Source organism: Pseudopodoces humilis, chromosome 17 (genome assembly GCF_049639895.1).
Source record: "Pseudopodoces humilis isolate 2021_Gansu_Grassland_sample_001 chromosome 17, ASM4963989v1, whole genome shotgun sequence".
Lineage (NCBI taxonomy): Eukaryota > Metazoa > Chordata > Aves > Passeriformes > Paridae > Pseudopodoces > Pseudopodoces humilis.
The window spans coordinates 6482665-6499020 of NC_142216.1; the positions used below are offsets into that span (position 1 = coordinate 6482665).

At 53.9% G+C, this 16356-nt stretch overlaps 2 protein-coding genes across 3 annotated transcripts; both read left to right on the plus strand.

Moving 5' to 3' along the window:
- The first annotated feature begins 4205 nt into the window (after positions 1 to 4205).
- On the plus strand, positions 4206 to 7091 carry RPS14 (ribosomal protein S14). The gene is made up of 5 exons (XM_005523576.3): positions 4206 to 4341; positions 5470 to 5620; positions 5923 to 6084; positions 6266 to 6342; positions 6983 to 7091. The coding sequence occupies exons 2-5, from the start codon at positions 5472 to 5474 to the stop codon at positions 7048 to 7050; spliced, it is 456 nt and encodes a 151-aa protein (XP_005523633.1). The 5' UTR covers positions 4206 to 4341; positions 5470 to 5471; the 3' UTR covers positions 7051 to 7091.
- A 5009-nt stretch (positions 7092 to 12100) lies between these two features.
- Positions 12101 to 16251, plus strand: CD74 (CD74 molecule). Of its 2 annotated transcripts, XM_005523754.3 has the most exons (9): positions 12101 to 12227; positions 13453 to 13628; positions 13748 to 13839; positions 13929 to 13982; positions 14171 to 14266; positions 14498 to 14588; positions 14925 to 15113; positions 15441 to 15533; positions 15650 to 16251. In XM_005523754.3, exons 1-9 carry the CDS (start codon positions 12157 to 12159, stop codon positions 15652 to 15654), a joined length of 867 nt encoding a protein of 288 aa, XP_005523811.1. In that variant the 5' UTR covers positions 12101 to 12156; the 3' UTR covers positions 15655 to 16251. The 2 variants fall into 2 exon arrangements, with proteins under 2 accessions (XP_005523811.1, XP_014108695.1); XM_014253220.2 differs by lacking the exon at positions 14925 to 15113.
- Positions 16252 to 16356: the final 105 nt, after the last annotated feature.

Genomic DNA, 16356 nt, shown 5'->3' on the forward strand with positions numbered 1-16356 from the left:
GGGGGAAAACGAGCTGCTCCATTCCTGCCCTGCCCTCGGAGGCTGCTGGGGACTGTGCCGGCATGTGGAGACAAGCTCCAGTCCAGAGTTAATCACCCACACGAGCCGCCCAGGTCTGTCTCACTGCCCATGTTAGAAGGGATGTGATGCATTAAGCCAGCCCTGACAGGTTTTGTGTCCAGCCCATGGGGACAAGTTTCATGTCCAGCCCACGGGGATGAGATGTGGCAGAAGGTCTGCTAGGTTTGGTTTAGGCAGCATACCCTGGGAGAGCTTCCGACTGAACAAGAGTCGAGGAAGCCATTTCAATCAAATGGAACAAGAAGATAAACAAAAGGAAAACAAGAAAGGAAATTGTAGGGAGAGAGACACAAAGAATGGCAGACTATTATGGCTGCAAATTTTCTAAGTGTTCATTGAAGTCAAACACTCCTTATCCTTAAACATTTCACTTCCCTCACAAGCATTTCCTCTGAAGATCCCTGAATATTTTGTAAATGCCAAAGTTACTTGAAAGCTCAGAAAACAAAAAGGGACAAACAGCAAGTTTTTCAACTGTGAACTGCTATAAAGGGTATTAACGGGATTATTTTTTTTTCAGCCTTAAATGATTTGCAAACTCAGCCTGAAAAAAATATCTCCCCTGGGAACAGCATTCTGAGGCCACACTAACCTCTGCCAGAGGAGATTCATGCACAAATCATTGAGCAAAAAGCCAGCAATGAGTAATCAAAGGCATGCACCAAACTCCAAGAACAATCTGCAGAATCCACGATCTCAAGCAGTAAAGTTTTCCACTGAATAATTTCTTCTGAGAAAAAGGAATTTGTTGAATTCTAGGTCTGGCATTTGTGAATACTTTTTTTCCTTTTTTTTTTTTTTAAACTGGAAACAGAAAGCTGCTCAGAAAGGCACTGGAATTTATTAATACCAGCTCTGCCATTGTACATGAATATCAGGTAGCCTTTTTTCTTGCCTGTCTTCTGTTTGCAAACACAAAGGAAACCAATTCCTTTCCTGCATGCTTTAAGCAACAGGCTCTTCTTCAGCACATCTGTCAGAAAGCAGTTCAGCGGCTTTCCTCCGCATTGTTTCCAATTTATTAATCAACACTTCCAGCTCCCTACTGAGTTACAGCCACATTATGGTCCCCTTGAAGTCCATGGCAGCACTTCCACCAACTTCATTAGGACCAGAAACTCGCTCTTGAAGTCTCTGCCAATTCCTTAAGTGCTTTAACTTCAGTGTTGGAGATTTCTGTTTTAATCTTCTTATGCCTGTTCCTGACATCGTTTTACATGTGTGCTTGCACCAACTGCCCTTCTTGAAAGTAAAAATGGCCTTAAAAGAAAATGGAAAATTTTTATTGTTTTTTTTTTTACCTGTGGATGGTGCATTTGGGATCCTGAATGTCTCTTTGCCATGGCTGTTAGAGGAGAGATGCCGCCCTCAGGGGTCTGTTAGAGAGCCCCAACTGCAGGCAGACAGCTGGGGTTCAGCCTGCTGCAGGGGGAATTTTGGCCTCTTTCAGTTCCAGTCTCTGCTTCAAGGCCACCACTAAGGCCACTGGTCCATGGCTCATGGGAACAAGTCACAGCCATGGAAGCAGGGATATCTGAGCATGAAAAATTCCTTCTTGTGGGAAGCCCAGAGCTGGGGCCTTTGCAGGTCAGGCCAGTCATTTCCCACTGACCCCTCTCAGCCTGAACCAGCTGACTCCAAGGCCAAACCCAGCAGGAGAAGACATTCAGAGCAGCATTCCCATTTGCCTGGCCTTTCTGTTTAGTCACCAGCTGAGTTATGAAATCCGCCTGCAGCGTCACCGTGTCTGTGGGTTTCCCATGGGCTGGAGAGGCTATTACCAAAGAGCAGCTGGAATGTTAATTACCCATTAAGGAACTAAATCTGGGGGATTTCTCAAAGCAAATACACATCATCTCTGGCACTGACCCCACAGTGGCCTGAGCATCCTTCCCAGCCAGGCTGGAGGACGCAATCCTTGCAGCCCCTGCTGGGTGCCTCCCTTCTCCGCCCAGCCAGGGAAGGCTCTCAGCGCTGTTCGCAGTAGTAGAACAGCCTGACTGGAGCTGGCATTCAGGCCCCAAGAACATTTAGTGGGGCAGGCAAACCAGACTATCAGACACACCAGAAGTAGTGCAAAGCAAAGTGAAAGGGGAAGAATGTGTCCCAGGGAGTGGAGAAAGCTCCATCCTGCTGGAGGGGTTGGGAGCAGTTTGTCTCCCAGAAACTTTGGGGCTGAGGGCAGCACAGGATAATGAACCAGTGGGTTAATTCTTCTAGAAGCTCATATGGTTATTTCAGCCTGTTGCCCATAAATGAAGGCCTGTCCATTTCCTTGCCTCTGGCTTGCATCTATTCCAGGGGAATATCCATAGGCTCATACAGTCCTCTTGGAGGATTGTCACAGGCAGCACTGCAAGTGTGGCTCCGTGGGGACAAACCCACTCTGCCTGGTTGCCTGTACCTCTCACCATCCCCAGGCTCCTCCTCAAACAGGACACCCACAGCACACGTGTCCTGACACAGGCTGACCTCTGCAGCACTCCCCGCTGCTGACTCTTTCCTTCTCCTTTCCTCCAAATCGGGCCACAGTTGCTGTCACTGGAGCTCCCGGCTGGAATTACAGCAGCTCTGCCAATGTGTATTTTAAAAGCCTCTCCTTCAGTATTCAAACAAGAAGATCCCTGATGCAGTGGCAAAAGTGTATCAGAGACAGGGGCAAGTGAAGGTGTTCCATGGGGTCAGGACGGGGGTTACAGCGGCATCCCTGAGCACAGAGAGCTTTCCCAGGGAAATATCCCAGCACGAGTGGGGGCGGTGCACTGGGACACGGAGCCTTAAGGACCAAACCTCTTTTCCCTGGTGGCAGTCTGGAGGTAGCAGCATCCTGGAATGCTTGGCCAGAGCAAGGAAAAGGTATGGGAAATCTGGATGGGCAATATGGGCAAGTGGATGCTACTCTAAAAACACATAGCAGCCCACATCTGCAGAGGTGATGGACATGAGAAGGGAGGCAGAAGTTCCTGATGGGCCAGCACCAAATACTATCAGTCAAGCAGAAGTGCTGGACCCTCCCTGCAGATGTTTCCAGGCCTTTGGACTGTGCAGCCTCACTAGCAGTGCTGTTATAAGGAGCCTCCCATGTCCAGCTGCTTCTCCTCCATCAGCCCAGCTCTGAGCACAGTTCTGGGTGCGGATCTGAAGGTCTGTCAGGCACCCCCATGTAGGGACCCATGGGTGCTCCTGCTCTGGCACTCACACCCCAGCCCCACAGTGGCTCAGAGCTTTCTGTTTCCCACAGGTAGCTCAGAGCCAGGTGAAGCAGCTGGAAGCAGGGCAGGGTCATGCCCAGGAAGCATTTAATCAGCACTATAAACTCAATTTCATTGTGCCTCTGTTCCGAAGGTTTTTGGTGTTCGCCATCCTTACTCTCCTGAGCACTTTTCAAATCACTTGGAAACAGAAAATATTGCCTTGCTGGACCACCTTTATTTAAAAATTTACACACTGACATTCTCTTTGTTGAGGTGGAACAAATCTCCCCAGTCACAGCTCAGGGAGGTGTTCCTGTGCCATCGCTCACGGTTCAGAGATGAAGTCTCTGCTTCTCCCATCAGCTGCCAGATCTCCTGAGAGAATCACCGGGATTGAAACTTCTCCCATCAGCTCCTTGATGAAAAGACATCACTCACGCATACTAAACCACCACATACACTCTCTTGTGGGTGAATTCCCAAACACCTCCTCGTAGTCAGGGCTCCCGCCTGAGCTCGGGGCAGGGCCAGGCATCGCCAGGACCCCTCGCCGTGCTCAGCCCCGACAGCGGAGCGAGGGGGAAAGGTCTGTGCCCCAACCTGGCTCTAGCTGAGCTGGGGCAGAGCCGACTGCAGCGGCGTAGCCGGAGGGAAGCAGGATGCTTGCTGGAATTACACCCATTTCCCTCCAGTTGTTTTTAAACCGGTTCGTTTCCAAAGCTCTCCCGGGCCTTCTCCGTCTGGAGCGCAAACACGCGCCCGCAGCCATCTTGGGGCGGAAGCCGGGGACAGGCCGCCGCCATCTTGGGGAGGTCAGGGCGGCGGGAGAATTGTGTGAGGGGAGAGGCGGCCGCGCCATCCTGGGGAGATCGGCCCGGTTTGGGCTCGGGGGAGACGGCCACGGTTTGTCCCGGCTCGGAAGGACCGGGATTGGGATCGGGACACAGCCCTGCGCCTGCGGCAGCGGACGCACCGCCTCCCGCCATCCCTTCCGGGTCAGGCGGTGACCCGCGCCCCCTGACCCCGCCGCTTCCTTTCCGCGGCAGCCGCCGGAGCAGACGGGCAGGTGAGTCCGCGCCGCGCCGCATCCGCCGCCATCCGCCCGCCCGCGCCTCTCCGCGGCCTCCGCGCCCGCCGCCTGCCCTCGCGGGACCGGGGCAGCGCGGGGCAGCGCGCTCGGCGCGGGGGAGGCGCGCTCGGCGGAGCGGGGCCATGGGCCGCCGGAGAGCCGCGGGCTGGAGTAGCGGAGCGCCCGGCTGCGGGTGCTGGGCCCCGGGCCGGCCCTCTCCCGGACCCTGAGCGGTCGGGGCCGCGGTGAAACGCGGCGCTCGGAGCTCAGTGCCGTCGGTACAGCGTGTGCTGCGTGTCCCGTGTCGGCCTCGCTGGGCTGGGGACGGCGCTGTCCGTGGGGCCCGTGCGCCATGTATGTGTCGAGAAGGAGATGTGGTGCTATCGGAGTGGCCGCGCAGACACTGATGTGAATTGATATTACAGTGCTCAGCGCTGTTGGTGAGGGCACCGCTGAGGGTGACCGTGGGTTGTGTTGAGATTGATTACCTCGGTGCAGTAGCCGGACATCTCTCTTGTTCATGGCACCGGCTGTAGCAGGAGTTTGGCAGGAGAGGGCAATAGGGAACCGTTCTTCTGTGCTTGGGAGCGGATGCACAGGATCTCCGGCCGTCAAGCCGAGCACAGCCGAGTGCTGCCCCTGCTGTCTCCCATCGCTGGGTGTGGGCTTCAGGAGCTGGAGACTTAGCTGGGTTGGTCCCAAGGATGTGGTTGGGAAACCAGTAACATGGGAGAATCCAAGCTGGTACTGCAGACTTGGGGCTTACTGATAATACTGGGTCTGTAGTAAGTGGTTTGGTGTTTTCTTTGCATAAACCCACATAAACAAGGGGAAGTAGCATTGCTGGTTATCAAGGAAAGGAGTGCCTTTGTGCACTGCTGTGATGGGGCCTGGGGACATTAACTGCCGTGAAGTGCATCAGGAGAGACTTCACTAAACAGCTGTAAGTGATGACCTGTGTGCCAGGATGCAGCAAAGTTGAGAGGTTTATAAGAAATCTGCCTGTGTTTTGCCAGTGGTAACTCATTTTTCTTGTTTGGTAAAAGGTTGAAATAGCAGGAATTTCATAAAATCCTGTAACGATGCTTAAAAACTACCAACACTCATATGTCTCTTGTTGTTTAGAAATGGCACCTCGTAAGGGCAAGGAGAAGAAGGAAGAGCAGGTCATCAGCTTGGGACCACAGGTTGCTGAAGGAGAGAATGTGTTTGGCGTTTGCCATATCTTTGCCTCCTTCAATGACACTTTCGTCCACGTGACTGATCTGTCTGGCAAGTGAGTATGGGACAGGCATGATCTCACTGCAGTACCCAGCTCCTTCGGGTGTGAAAGTTCAGACTGGGTTTGGCAAGAGGTTCCACCAAAATCCTTGAGTTTCTGCTGAGCTTTGTGCACGGTGCACATACATGAACTGGATGGCTTGGTGAGCTCTTCTGATCACGATGGTGTTCAGGGTAGTCTGTGGCATATTGATGTGGTAACATTGGAAATAATAGGTTCTGACTGTACCCAGATTCTGGTTTGGGGGAAGAACAATGAATGGCTTTCTTCTGAACATCACCTTTTTCCTTCTGTAGGGAAACCATCTGCCGTGTGACTGGTGGGATGAAGGTGAAGGCAGACAGAGACGAGTCCTCTCCCTACGCAGCCATGCTGGCGGCCCAGGACGTTGCCCAGAGGTGCAAGGAGCTGGGCATCACCGCCCTGCACATCAAGCTGCGTGCGACTGGGGGCAACAGGTACAGCAGGAGGGCTGGAGCACTGATGGGGACATGACTGTGGGGGCTGATGGTGAATGGGTGTGGAACACAAGGAGAGTGGTTTGGCACGGGGAAAGTGACTTTCGTATTGCTGGCTGTTTGTAAACTGTGTTCAGCTTCTGGGTCATTAAAGGGGTTGTTGGTTCTGACTTCCCTCCAGGACCAAGACTCCTGGACCTGGTGCCCAGTCAGCCCTGAGAGCTCTGGCTCGCTCTGGAATGAAGATTGGCCGCATTGGTGAGTGAGGAAAAAATAGATTATTTAGTGAAATGAGCTTTGTAGGCATCTGTGCTGCTTGTTCTTAACTTTGGGATGTTCTTCATGGCCACTTCGATGGCACCCATGAAAGGATTTCATGTAAACAGATTCTTAAATTGACAATTCACCAGTAGGTGGAGAGCAGTACTCAGAACCCACGTTTCTGTGTGCAGGACAAACCCCAGCTTGGGGCAGGATGCTGCTGCTCCTCTGATGTCACATGGCTGTTCAGTCACCTGAATATACCTTGTTGGTCTTGGTGATTCAGTAATAATGGAGTTCTCCAGCTGTTGTAGGGAGAGTCCTGAACTTCGTGGGGAAGTCACAAGATGCAGTGGTGGTGGTTGTGCTGAAAATTCTTCAGGCAACCTGTGTTTCTTTTGAAATGCTTTGGCTGCTTAGTTTGAGTGGGATGGGAATTTTTTCTTGCTAAACGTTTAAGCCCTAGGTACCCAGCCTGTGGCAAGTTCCCAAATACCTTCACTCTGCAGAGTTCCTTCTGCGCATACGCAGCTCCTGTTGTGTCCTGAAGTGCTGAGGTGCTGGGTGATGGCTGTACCCAGGTGGTTTCTGGGGGTACCTCTGGAAGGTGACTATGTTCTGGATTTTCTCCTTGCAGAGGATGTCACCCCCATCCCCTCCGACAGCACTCGCAGGAAGGGTGGTCGCCGTGGACGTCGTCTGTAACCAGCACAGCACCTTCTGTTATTAAAGCTCTCTTAAACCTCTGTTTAGCTCTGTGTTTTCTTACTGGGGTGTGCTCAGAAGCCAAGGGGCTTCAGTTTAATTCCATACACAGATGACTTGTGATCTGGAGCTGGGCTTCTGGCTTAGAGGGGAACCAGGCTGGCTGATCCAAAGCCACAGGAGTCTTGGGCTTCATGCAGCAAAAGCTGCTTTCAAAATGAGCCACGACCTCTTGCATCTCCTGGAAAAGAAAGCTGCCATGGGAGTGAGCAACTGCAGCTGGGTTTTCTGCAAAATATTTCTTAGTGCATCACTTCCCCTTTCTGTGGAAAAAGTCCTCTGCCTGGACATCTGTTCCTTAGCCAGCATTTCCCTAGGCACAGCCATAGCGTTTTATTTGTTATTTTATATGTGGCCATGGAAAATGTTAGAATAAACTTCCCTTACTGTCTTAAACGTGCGCTATTTGCCGTTCAGATCACTGTTTTCCTGTACTTAGTGTTTGTTGAGCTCTGTGTGGAGAAGGTGTCGACCAGAAGCAGCTCAGCCAACATGGAGCTGAAGGAGGAGGGGGCAGGACAGACAAGAGATCAGGGAGTGGGACACTGTTACCAGCAGCACTCTGGTTTTTGATACACTTTGGATACAGTGAAAGCTGTTGCTGTTCTTAGCCAGGCCAGCGCAGGACAGGGTGATTAAAAGAGGGCTCTGGGAAGCACAGGGAGCAGGAGCGGGTAAATGGGCCCAGCACGTCTCTCTCTGGCCATGGTGCAGCAGTTTGTGCAGGCAGGGTTGCAGGTTTCCTCCTGCTAGAGGGGTTTTTAGTTTATTGTTTGTTACAATTTGGTTGGTTGGTTGGTTGGTTTTAGGTTTTTTTGCTAGTAATGGTTTTTACACAATCAAAAGCTGCAGTTAGTGTATGTGGCCAGGTAGAACCCTCCAAAAATGATGTGTCTGTCCAGACCCCTTCCTGTGTGGAGTGTTTGAGGTTATCAGTGGTATCAGGGGGCATTGCAGAAGAAGCCTGCCTACACCTCTGAGCAGGTGAATGATCTTTTGCTGGTGGTTGAGCCTAGGGAGGAAGTTGAAAGACCAAGGAGTATTAGGGAAAGTGAAAGGGAATAGATGGGTGGAGTTCTGCCCTTCCATCCTTGAGAGAGGCCCACCAGGAGCACTCTGTGCTGGGTTAAGAAATGGCTGGATGGCCAGGCCCAGAGACTGGTGGTGCTGCATCCAGCTGGCACCAGTGGTGTCCCTCAGGGGTCTGTGGTGGGGCCAGTCCTGTTCAATATTTTATTGATGACATGGATGAGGGTATTCAGTCTTTCATTGGTAAATTTGCAGATGACACTAAGCTGGGAGCAGGTGTCAATCTGTTGGAAGGGAGGAGGGCTCTTCAGAGAGACCTGGAATGATTGGATGGATGGGCCAAGTTTAGGAAGGACACTGAGACGCTTGAGCGCATCCAGAGGGGGCAACAAGGCTGGTGAGGGGCTGGGAACACAAACCCTGTGAGGAACAGCTGAGGGAGCTGGGGTTGTTTAGCCTGGAGAAAAGGAGACTCAGAGGTGACCTTTCTCCAGGCAGCAACTGACAGAACAGAGGACACAGTCTCAAGTTGCACCAAGGGAAATATAGGTTGGATATTAGGAAAAATATTTTTACAGAAGGAGTGATAAAGTACTGGAGTTGTCTGCCCAGGGTGGGTGGTGGAATCACCAAGATTGGATGTGGCACTTGGTGCCAAAACCATGGTGCCATGGTTTAGTTGAGGTGTTAGGGCATGGGTTGGACTTGATGATCTTGAAGGTCTCTTCCAACCCAGTGATTCTGTGTAAGCATGTGAGTTACTCTGTCCCAGGGGATATCACTGTGGCTGCTTCATGGGGCATGTTTGGGGAGAAACAGCAAAAATCCAGTACAGGACCTTTGCTGTGGCAAAAACTCAGCAGACTCTGCTCATCTCTCAGTGCAGGGGGAGATGCTTCCACTCACTGCCTCTGCTGCCCACCCTGGTCCAGCCCTGCTGGTTTATAGAGCAGATGTAGAAAGGGGAAGGTGTCTGCTCCATGGAAAGGTGGATTTACTCTATTAACCCGTAATCCTTGGAAGCTGGAGCCATGCAGGTGTACACAGGGCTGGCTGAGCCGAGTCACTGTACATCCAGTCTGTGCCACGTGCTGCCCTGGCAGTGCTATGCCATGGACAGGCTGGTGCCTGGGCTCACTGCACAATTAAAGGCAAAAATTGTTTTGATTTCTCAGCCAACCTGACGTCTTTGAAGCAGCTTCCTGTGTTGATGCATAACCCCAAAGAGGAAATGATGAATGAAGAAGAGAAACTGAGGCACCAGTGCAGGGCAGCTTTCTGGCCCATGTCCTGGGACTTTCTGGAGGGAAAGGCCCTCCTGTCAGTGTGGCATAGATGGGTCCCCATGGCTCTTGTCAGTCCGTGGCCTGATCCAACTGGCTTGTCTTGATTCAGTGAGGAGCTGAACCACCTGTACCCCTCTAAAGCTGTAGCTGGGTGCTGGCTTCTGGGCTGCATAGGTGGGGGATGCTGTGCCTGCCCCCCCTTGCTTGCCCACCCTGTGTCACCCTGGCAGGGATACTCATCCTGTGGAGGGCATGGGGCTGTTCAGGGGCTGTGCTCCATCCCCAGACACAGTCAGTTGTCACTGGTGAGTCCTGCGGCTCAGCTTTTTCCCTCAGGTTTGCCCAGGGCTGATTCTGTGCTGTCGAGGGTGTCACCTCAGGGTTGGTGGGAAATGTGTCTGTTCCCCAAACCTTTGTGCAGGGTCTGAGGGCTGAGAGCTGCGAGATGAGGCCCAGCTGGTGATGAATGGCTTCCTGTGAATGCCCAATGGGTTATTCCAGCTCACTGCCTGAAATAATTGCTCTGTAGCCTGGTCCTCATCAGAGTCCTGAAATCACTCCTTGCTCCAGATGGCTTTTTTTTTCCCAAAAAAAGACTTGTGAAGTTTTTGATGGGCAGCATCAAATGCAAAGCCTTGGGGTAACAGGGAGGTGACAGCCTCAGGCAATGGGAGAGTGAGGAGGGTCTGACAGGATGGAAGCTGCTCTCTGAAAGAGTCTGTGTCTTCCCTGTAAAATCAATTCACAGACTGAGAACACACTGAGCGTCACAGCCCTGGGCAGAAAGTTGTGTGTGAAGCCCTGAAGAGCTGACTGGGAATGTTTGTGTGGAGCAGGGGCTGACTTAGGGCTGACAGTCTTTCTCCAGGCTGGGGCTTGAGAAACTCAGCCTGCCTGGGAAGGGGGCTGTTCCCCACCCCCAGGTTATCACCCACATCTGTGGTTTGCAGAGCCAGCCCAGCTCCATGGAATTGCTGTGGTTTTGTCTGTGAAGTTCCTGTTCAAACTTTCTCTGGTTCCCCTTATGGCTGAGGCTAGTCACGGAATGCACCAGGAGTGTGGCCTTGAGGCAGAGTTTGTGGTCCCAAAATGAGGAGCTGAGAGGGGACTGGGGCTGTGAGGAAAACCTGTGTGTCCCCCAAAAGTCCCAGTGTCCATGAGGGGAAGAGACAAAAAAATGTATGGAAGGCTTTTGTGTTCTTTGCTTTTTCCCCGCTTTTTCTTCCCCTTTTTTTACTTCTCTTTCTTCCCTTTTCTCTCCATTTCCTCTCCCTTTTTATTTTCTTTGCAAACCCCTCTGATGTTTTCTAAATACAGCTTTGTAACAGCCCTCAGGTGAGGCTGATGGACACCTCTGGGCCAGTGCTGTGTGAACCCCTGTGTGCCCAGACCTTTCTCAGCTGGGTTGCAGGGCTGGGAGCGGGCTCGAGGCACCAAAACCCTTCTTGTGTGTGAGGCTGCAGTTTCCCACCTGGAAAGCAGGAGCATCATCCCACCACATTTCCTCCAGGAACAGCATCTGCCAGGAGACCCTGTCCTGCTCCCTGTAAGTGCTCTGAGAGGATCCCTTTGTCCACTCTCCCAGGGCTGTTCTGCCAGCTGGGAGGGTCAGGACTGAATCAGGAAAAGAAATGGAGTCGCTGAAACAACGTGTCCCTGCTCACCCCAGTGTGTTCCACCTAACCAGTGGTGCCTGGTTAGGTAGGACTTGTAATTCCACATTCTCTGTTTCTCTTTTGGCTGAACTCTGGCTGTGGTCATGCTGAGTCCTGACACTGCAGCCAGCTTGGTGCTGGGCTCAGTGTGACCCTGGGCCCAGCATGGGCATTGGGGTGTGTTACCCTGGGCTGCTGTGGGACATTGTGTAAAACCACCAAAACCCAGCATTACGGGCTAGATGGCTGCTCCTGCCCATGTAGCACCTGTGGGGCTGTGCAGGGGCTGGAGACCCTCATTGCCCCACTCCCACTGGTGCTTTGGGGTCACTCACTTTAGGGGGCTGTTCCTCCTCTCTTGGCTTTGGGGGTTCTGGCCCTGGAAGCTGCTGCAGGCAAAGCAAAGTTGTGCTAGAGGGAAGGAGGGCTTGAAAGCCCTTGATCCTTTAGTCATCGCCCCCTCAGCCTGAGAAGGGCTGGCCAAGGACCCCCACACAGGGAGGGTCCAAAATGACCCTCAAGGAGGGGCTTGAGCCCAAGTGCAGCTTTTCTCAGCAGCAGGGGAGGAGGCCAGGGAGGAGGGGTGTACCCTGACACTGTGCCCCCACAGAAGGTCCTGCTCAGCTTCTGGTGTGGGGGGTCCCCCCCCATGATGTCCCACCCCTGCATCCCAGCTCTGCACCCCACTTCCTTCCTCACAGGTTTCCTCTCACCTTCCCCAGCCCACTGCCACCTCCATTTTCTCACCTCCTGTCCCATCAGGGCTATCAAAGCCTCTGGGCCCATGGCACCGGTTGTCACCAGGCTGGGCACCGTCCCCTGCCCGTGGCGTGGTGTGGGCAGTGAAATCCCACTGAGTGGCCGTGGAGCTGAGGGCTGTGGTGTCCAGCGTCATTTCTGAACTGGAGACGTCTGGAGCAGCGCTCTGCCTGACAACAAGTGATGCAAGTGCCAGCAGCCAATAGGACTTTTTTTTTGCTCCCCCCCCCCCGGGTGTCAGGGCAGGGTGGGGACCCGAAGGTATTTCCAGAAGCTTCACTCGGGGTGCTCATTGCCTTGGGGAGCCCAGTGGAGCCATGGCTGAGGAGCAGCGAGACCTCATCTCTGACCGCGGCAGCGGAGTGCTCAATGATGGGGACACCCAGAGGTGCCGCTGCTGGGGACACGGGGATGGGGCGCACAGGGAGGGCAAAGTGGGCACAGTGAGGTCGTGGAGCAGGGGGGTATTGCGTGGCTGTGGGATGGAAGGGGATACAGCCGGGTCAAGGGGGCACAGAGGGACTATGAGGCAGAAGATGGGGTGCAGGCTGTGGGAATGGGGCACTGTGAAGCTAAGAGGGCCGTGGAAGGGGCCAGAACATGTCTGTGAGGCAAGGCAGGGACACGGGGTGGCTGTGGGATGGGGGGGAATTGGGCGGCTATGGGATGGGAGGCATGGGGTGGCAGGGGGAGGGGGACAGAGGGTGGTGGCTGTGGGATGGGGGGAATTGGGTGGATATGGGATTGGGGGGGCACGGGGCGGCCGTGGGATGAAAGGGGTCACTGCATCTCTGGGCCGCCGGGGACAAGGCAAGGCGGTGGGGTGGCCAGGCTCACAGGGTGGGGCAGAGAGCCATGGCTTGAAACTTTGGGGGAAGCAGCTTTGTGGGAAAGAGGTTGTGGGACAGGCAGGCTGATGGTGTGGCCGTGGGGCAGGAGCGGAGCCTGGACCCAAATTACTTTGTGGGGCTGCCCCCCCATGTCCCAACTCGTCCCTATATCCCAACCACCGCAGGGGGGACACCCCCCTCCCAGAACTTTCAGCCAATCAGAAGCCCTGGAGCTCTGACGTCACCAGTCACCAGGCAGACGCCGATGCAGCGGGCCCCGTTCGGGACTTGTCCCTTGGGCGGGCAGCGCAGGCAGGGGGTGACCTCTGGGGCACCGCTGCACCTCGGCAGTGCCACATTCACCCAGCGGGCAGGATCTGGCACAACATCTTAAAAATTAAGTGCAGTCCAGCATCCCATGAGTCGTGTCCTCTGCTCCATGGACCAGTAAGATTCCAAGCGGCTTCATCATCCCGCAAAAGGCGATGACCAGAGTGATGCTGTTCCCCAGAATCGCCTGGCAGCGCCCTGTCCCCTCCCACGTGCTTTTCGTCCCGCTCCCGTGTCCCCACGTCCCCCCGCCCCCACAGAGGGTTTCGGTTCCCGCTGTGGGGGCGTGACGCTCCTGCTGAGGTTTCACTTCTGCTCTCCTCGATGGGGGAATTTGCATTTGTCTGGCTGCAAACCCCCGGGACAGGAGTGTCTGAGGCCGGGAGGGGGTGACAGCAGGATGTCACCTCCAGCTGCCGGTGGGTGGCTGAGCTCCCCGTCCCTGTCCCGCAGGTCTGTGCTGAGGCGCAAAGCCGCCTTCTCCACACTCTCCATCCTGGTGGCCCTGCTCATTGCTGGCCAGGCTGTCACCATCTACTTCGTGTACCAGCAGAGCGGGCAGATCAGCAAGCTGACCAAGACCTCCCAGAGCCTGAAGTTGGAGGCTCTGCAGAGGAAGCTGCCTGCTGGTCAGTAGCCCCATGGACACCAGAGTGGTGGGAGGTGGAAGAGAAGGGATGAATACTCCCAGATCCTCCTAGGCCACCCAACCTGCTTGGTGCCTCTCAGAGTTCTCCTTCTTCGGCAGGTGCCAAGCCAGTAAATAAGATGAAGATGGCCAAGGCAAACACTCCTCTGGTCATGAGTGTCCTGCATCCTGTACCCTTTGAAGACCTCTCAGTAAGAGAGACCCACCACCACTTGGTGCTGCCTGCCACCCTCAGGCCTTGCTGCTGTGCTCACACTGCCCCTTTGTCTTTTCTCTTGAGGTTAAGGCCCCTGCTAGCAACAAAACCGAGGATCAAGTGAAGCACCTGCTCCTGGTAAGGCCCTCTGCTCCCCTCCACCCCATAGCTGCCTCCTGCAGTGGTCAGGGGTCTTACTTTGGATGTTCAGAGCTGGTGGAGGAGCTCCTGACCTCCTGCAGCATCTGTCTGGCTGATACCAGCAGAGCTCCAACCTGCACCTCCCCACCTCATTTTTCTTTGCCCTCACTGTGGTTGTTCTACAGCAAGCAGACCCCAGCAAGATGTTCCCGGAGCTGAATGACAACCTGATGGACAACTTGAAGAGACTGAGAAGCACTATGACTCATGTGGACTGGAAGGTCAGTGCTTGTCACTGTCATCCTGTCCCACTTCTGTCCAGGAGTGCTTTGGGGAGGGACTGGGGTATCCCCAGCAGGACAGAGTCTGTCTTTAGCCAGGCTTGGACTGCTCCCACCCCAAAGAAGGGGATGGTGTTCACCACCTTCTCTGTCCAAGCTAGATCTCATGACATGGCTCCCCTGGGGTGAACACCCCCATGCCCATTAACATACTGTAGCCTCTCATTGCAGTCCTTTGAGTCCTGGATGCACAAGTGGCTGCTGTTTGAGATGGCCAAGAACCCCAAGTCGGAGGACCACAAGGCAGTCCCAGCAGAGAAAGGTACTGGGGATGGGACTGCTGAGCTGGGGGGGGGTCAGGGAGTTGTTGGCATGGGGCAGCTCCCAGGGAACCAAGCCCTCCCTCCACTCATGGATTTGTTCTGTGGGGAGCCCATTTCGTGGCTGCTGGGACATCACAGAGCAGCTCTGCCCACTGCTTGTAGGGTATTTGGGGTGAATAAAAGACTGAACAGCTGGAGCTCCATCCCAAGTCCTCCATCCCTGCTTGGCCCAAGAGCTTCAGAAAGGTCACTGAGCAGGGGCTTGTTCACCTTTAAATGTTTCTGGGGAAGGGTCAGGGAGGCTGATAGTGTCCCCTCTGTTTCTATTGCCCTAGTGCAAACTAAGTGCCAAGCAGAGGCCACTTTTGGGGATGATCAGCTGGGCCGCTTCCGCCCACAGTGCGATGAGAACGGTGACTACCTGCCCAAGCAGTGCCATTTCTCCACTGGCTTCTGCTGGTGCTCCTACAAAAATGGCACCAAGATTGAGGGCACTGTGACTCGGGGAAAGCTGGACTGCCCCGGTAGGTTGCCAGGGAGGGGATGGAGAGGAAGGAGCAGTGTGCATGGACTGCTTGGGAGTAGGGAGGACTGTTAGGAGGGCATCTAGGCTTCAGGAAGCACTCCTCACCCATCCAGTGCCAGTATGCTAAGGCTGGAGAGGACCCCAAAACCCACAGCCCCCCACAGGTAGCTGGAGTTGAGATGTGCAGCCAGGGTTTTCCATGAGCCCCTCCCTTGCCCCTGCTCAGCAGTGTGTGCAGGCTCTCCCCTGCTGCCCTCAGAGGGATGGGGATGGACAATGGGGCAGCCCTGGGCTCCAGCACCCACATCCTGCCCTCCCTTTGCAGGCACCGATGCTCCCAGTGCTGCCACTGCCACCCCAGATCCAGAGGAGATGATCTTCTCTGGAGTGGACATGCTTAAGCTGAGCACAGGCAAAGGTGAGTGTCCAAGTGTCCCCAGAGTCCTGAGGACTGCTGGGGAGGGGGAGGATGCAAGGGAGGGGTTTTGGAAAGTCCTTGAGCTGTTTCACTACCTCCTCTTGTTCTGCCAACAGGTTAGTGTAGAAGAGGAAGCCAGCAGTTGCCTTCAACATCCCTGCCCCTTTAGCTCCTGCCTTATTTTTTTTTCGCTATTTCTTTTCTGCTCTTACATTGCTTTTCCAAGGCAGTTAACAGTGGACATCCCGGGGCACCCTTCCCCTGCTGCAGAGCCATCAGCCAGGGCTGAGCTGCCACCACCATGAAATAGAGTGAGTAGAGCAGGCTGGAAAATTATTTCAATGACATCAGATCCATAAATCCTGTTCTCTTTGGCTCAACCTCCAACAGCTCCCAGGCAGCAGTGCAGCTCACCCCTGCTGAAGAACTTTAGCTTCCTTACACCAAATGAACATTAAAAGCAGCAAAATAACCCCCACCAGCTTCTTAACTGATCCCTGTAGGCTGGAGCCCTGTTAGATTACTGGACTATTGGGTTTTTATTGTGGAATGCTCAGATTTGTACATAGAGATTCACCTACAGCCTCAGCAGTGGGTAATCATAGGCAGAGTGGCTTCTAATTTTCCTGAATATATCTGATTGCTCCTTTATAAACAATCTCACAAGCTAATAATCTCAAATAAACTTTTCAATCAGAAAGCCTCGTAAGCAACTCCAGCAGGGCTCCATGTGCTGTTTGCAGCTGTCTGAGGTTATAAATAAATGAAACAAAAAAGAGATAAAGAAAAATCTCTGCAGGCATTTGGACAGCTGTATCTCCAC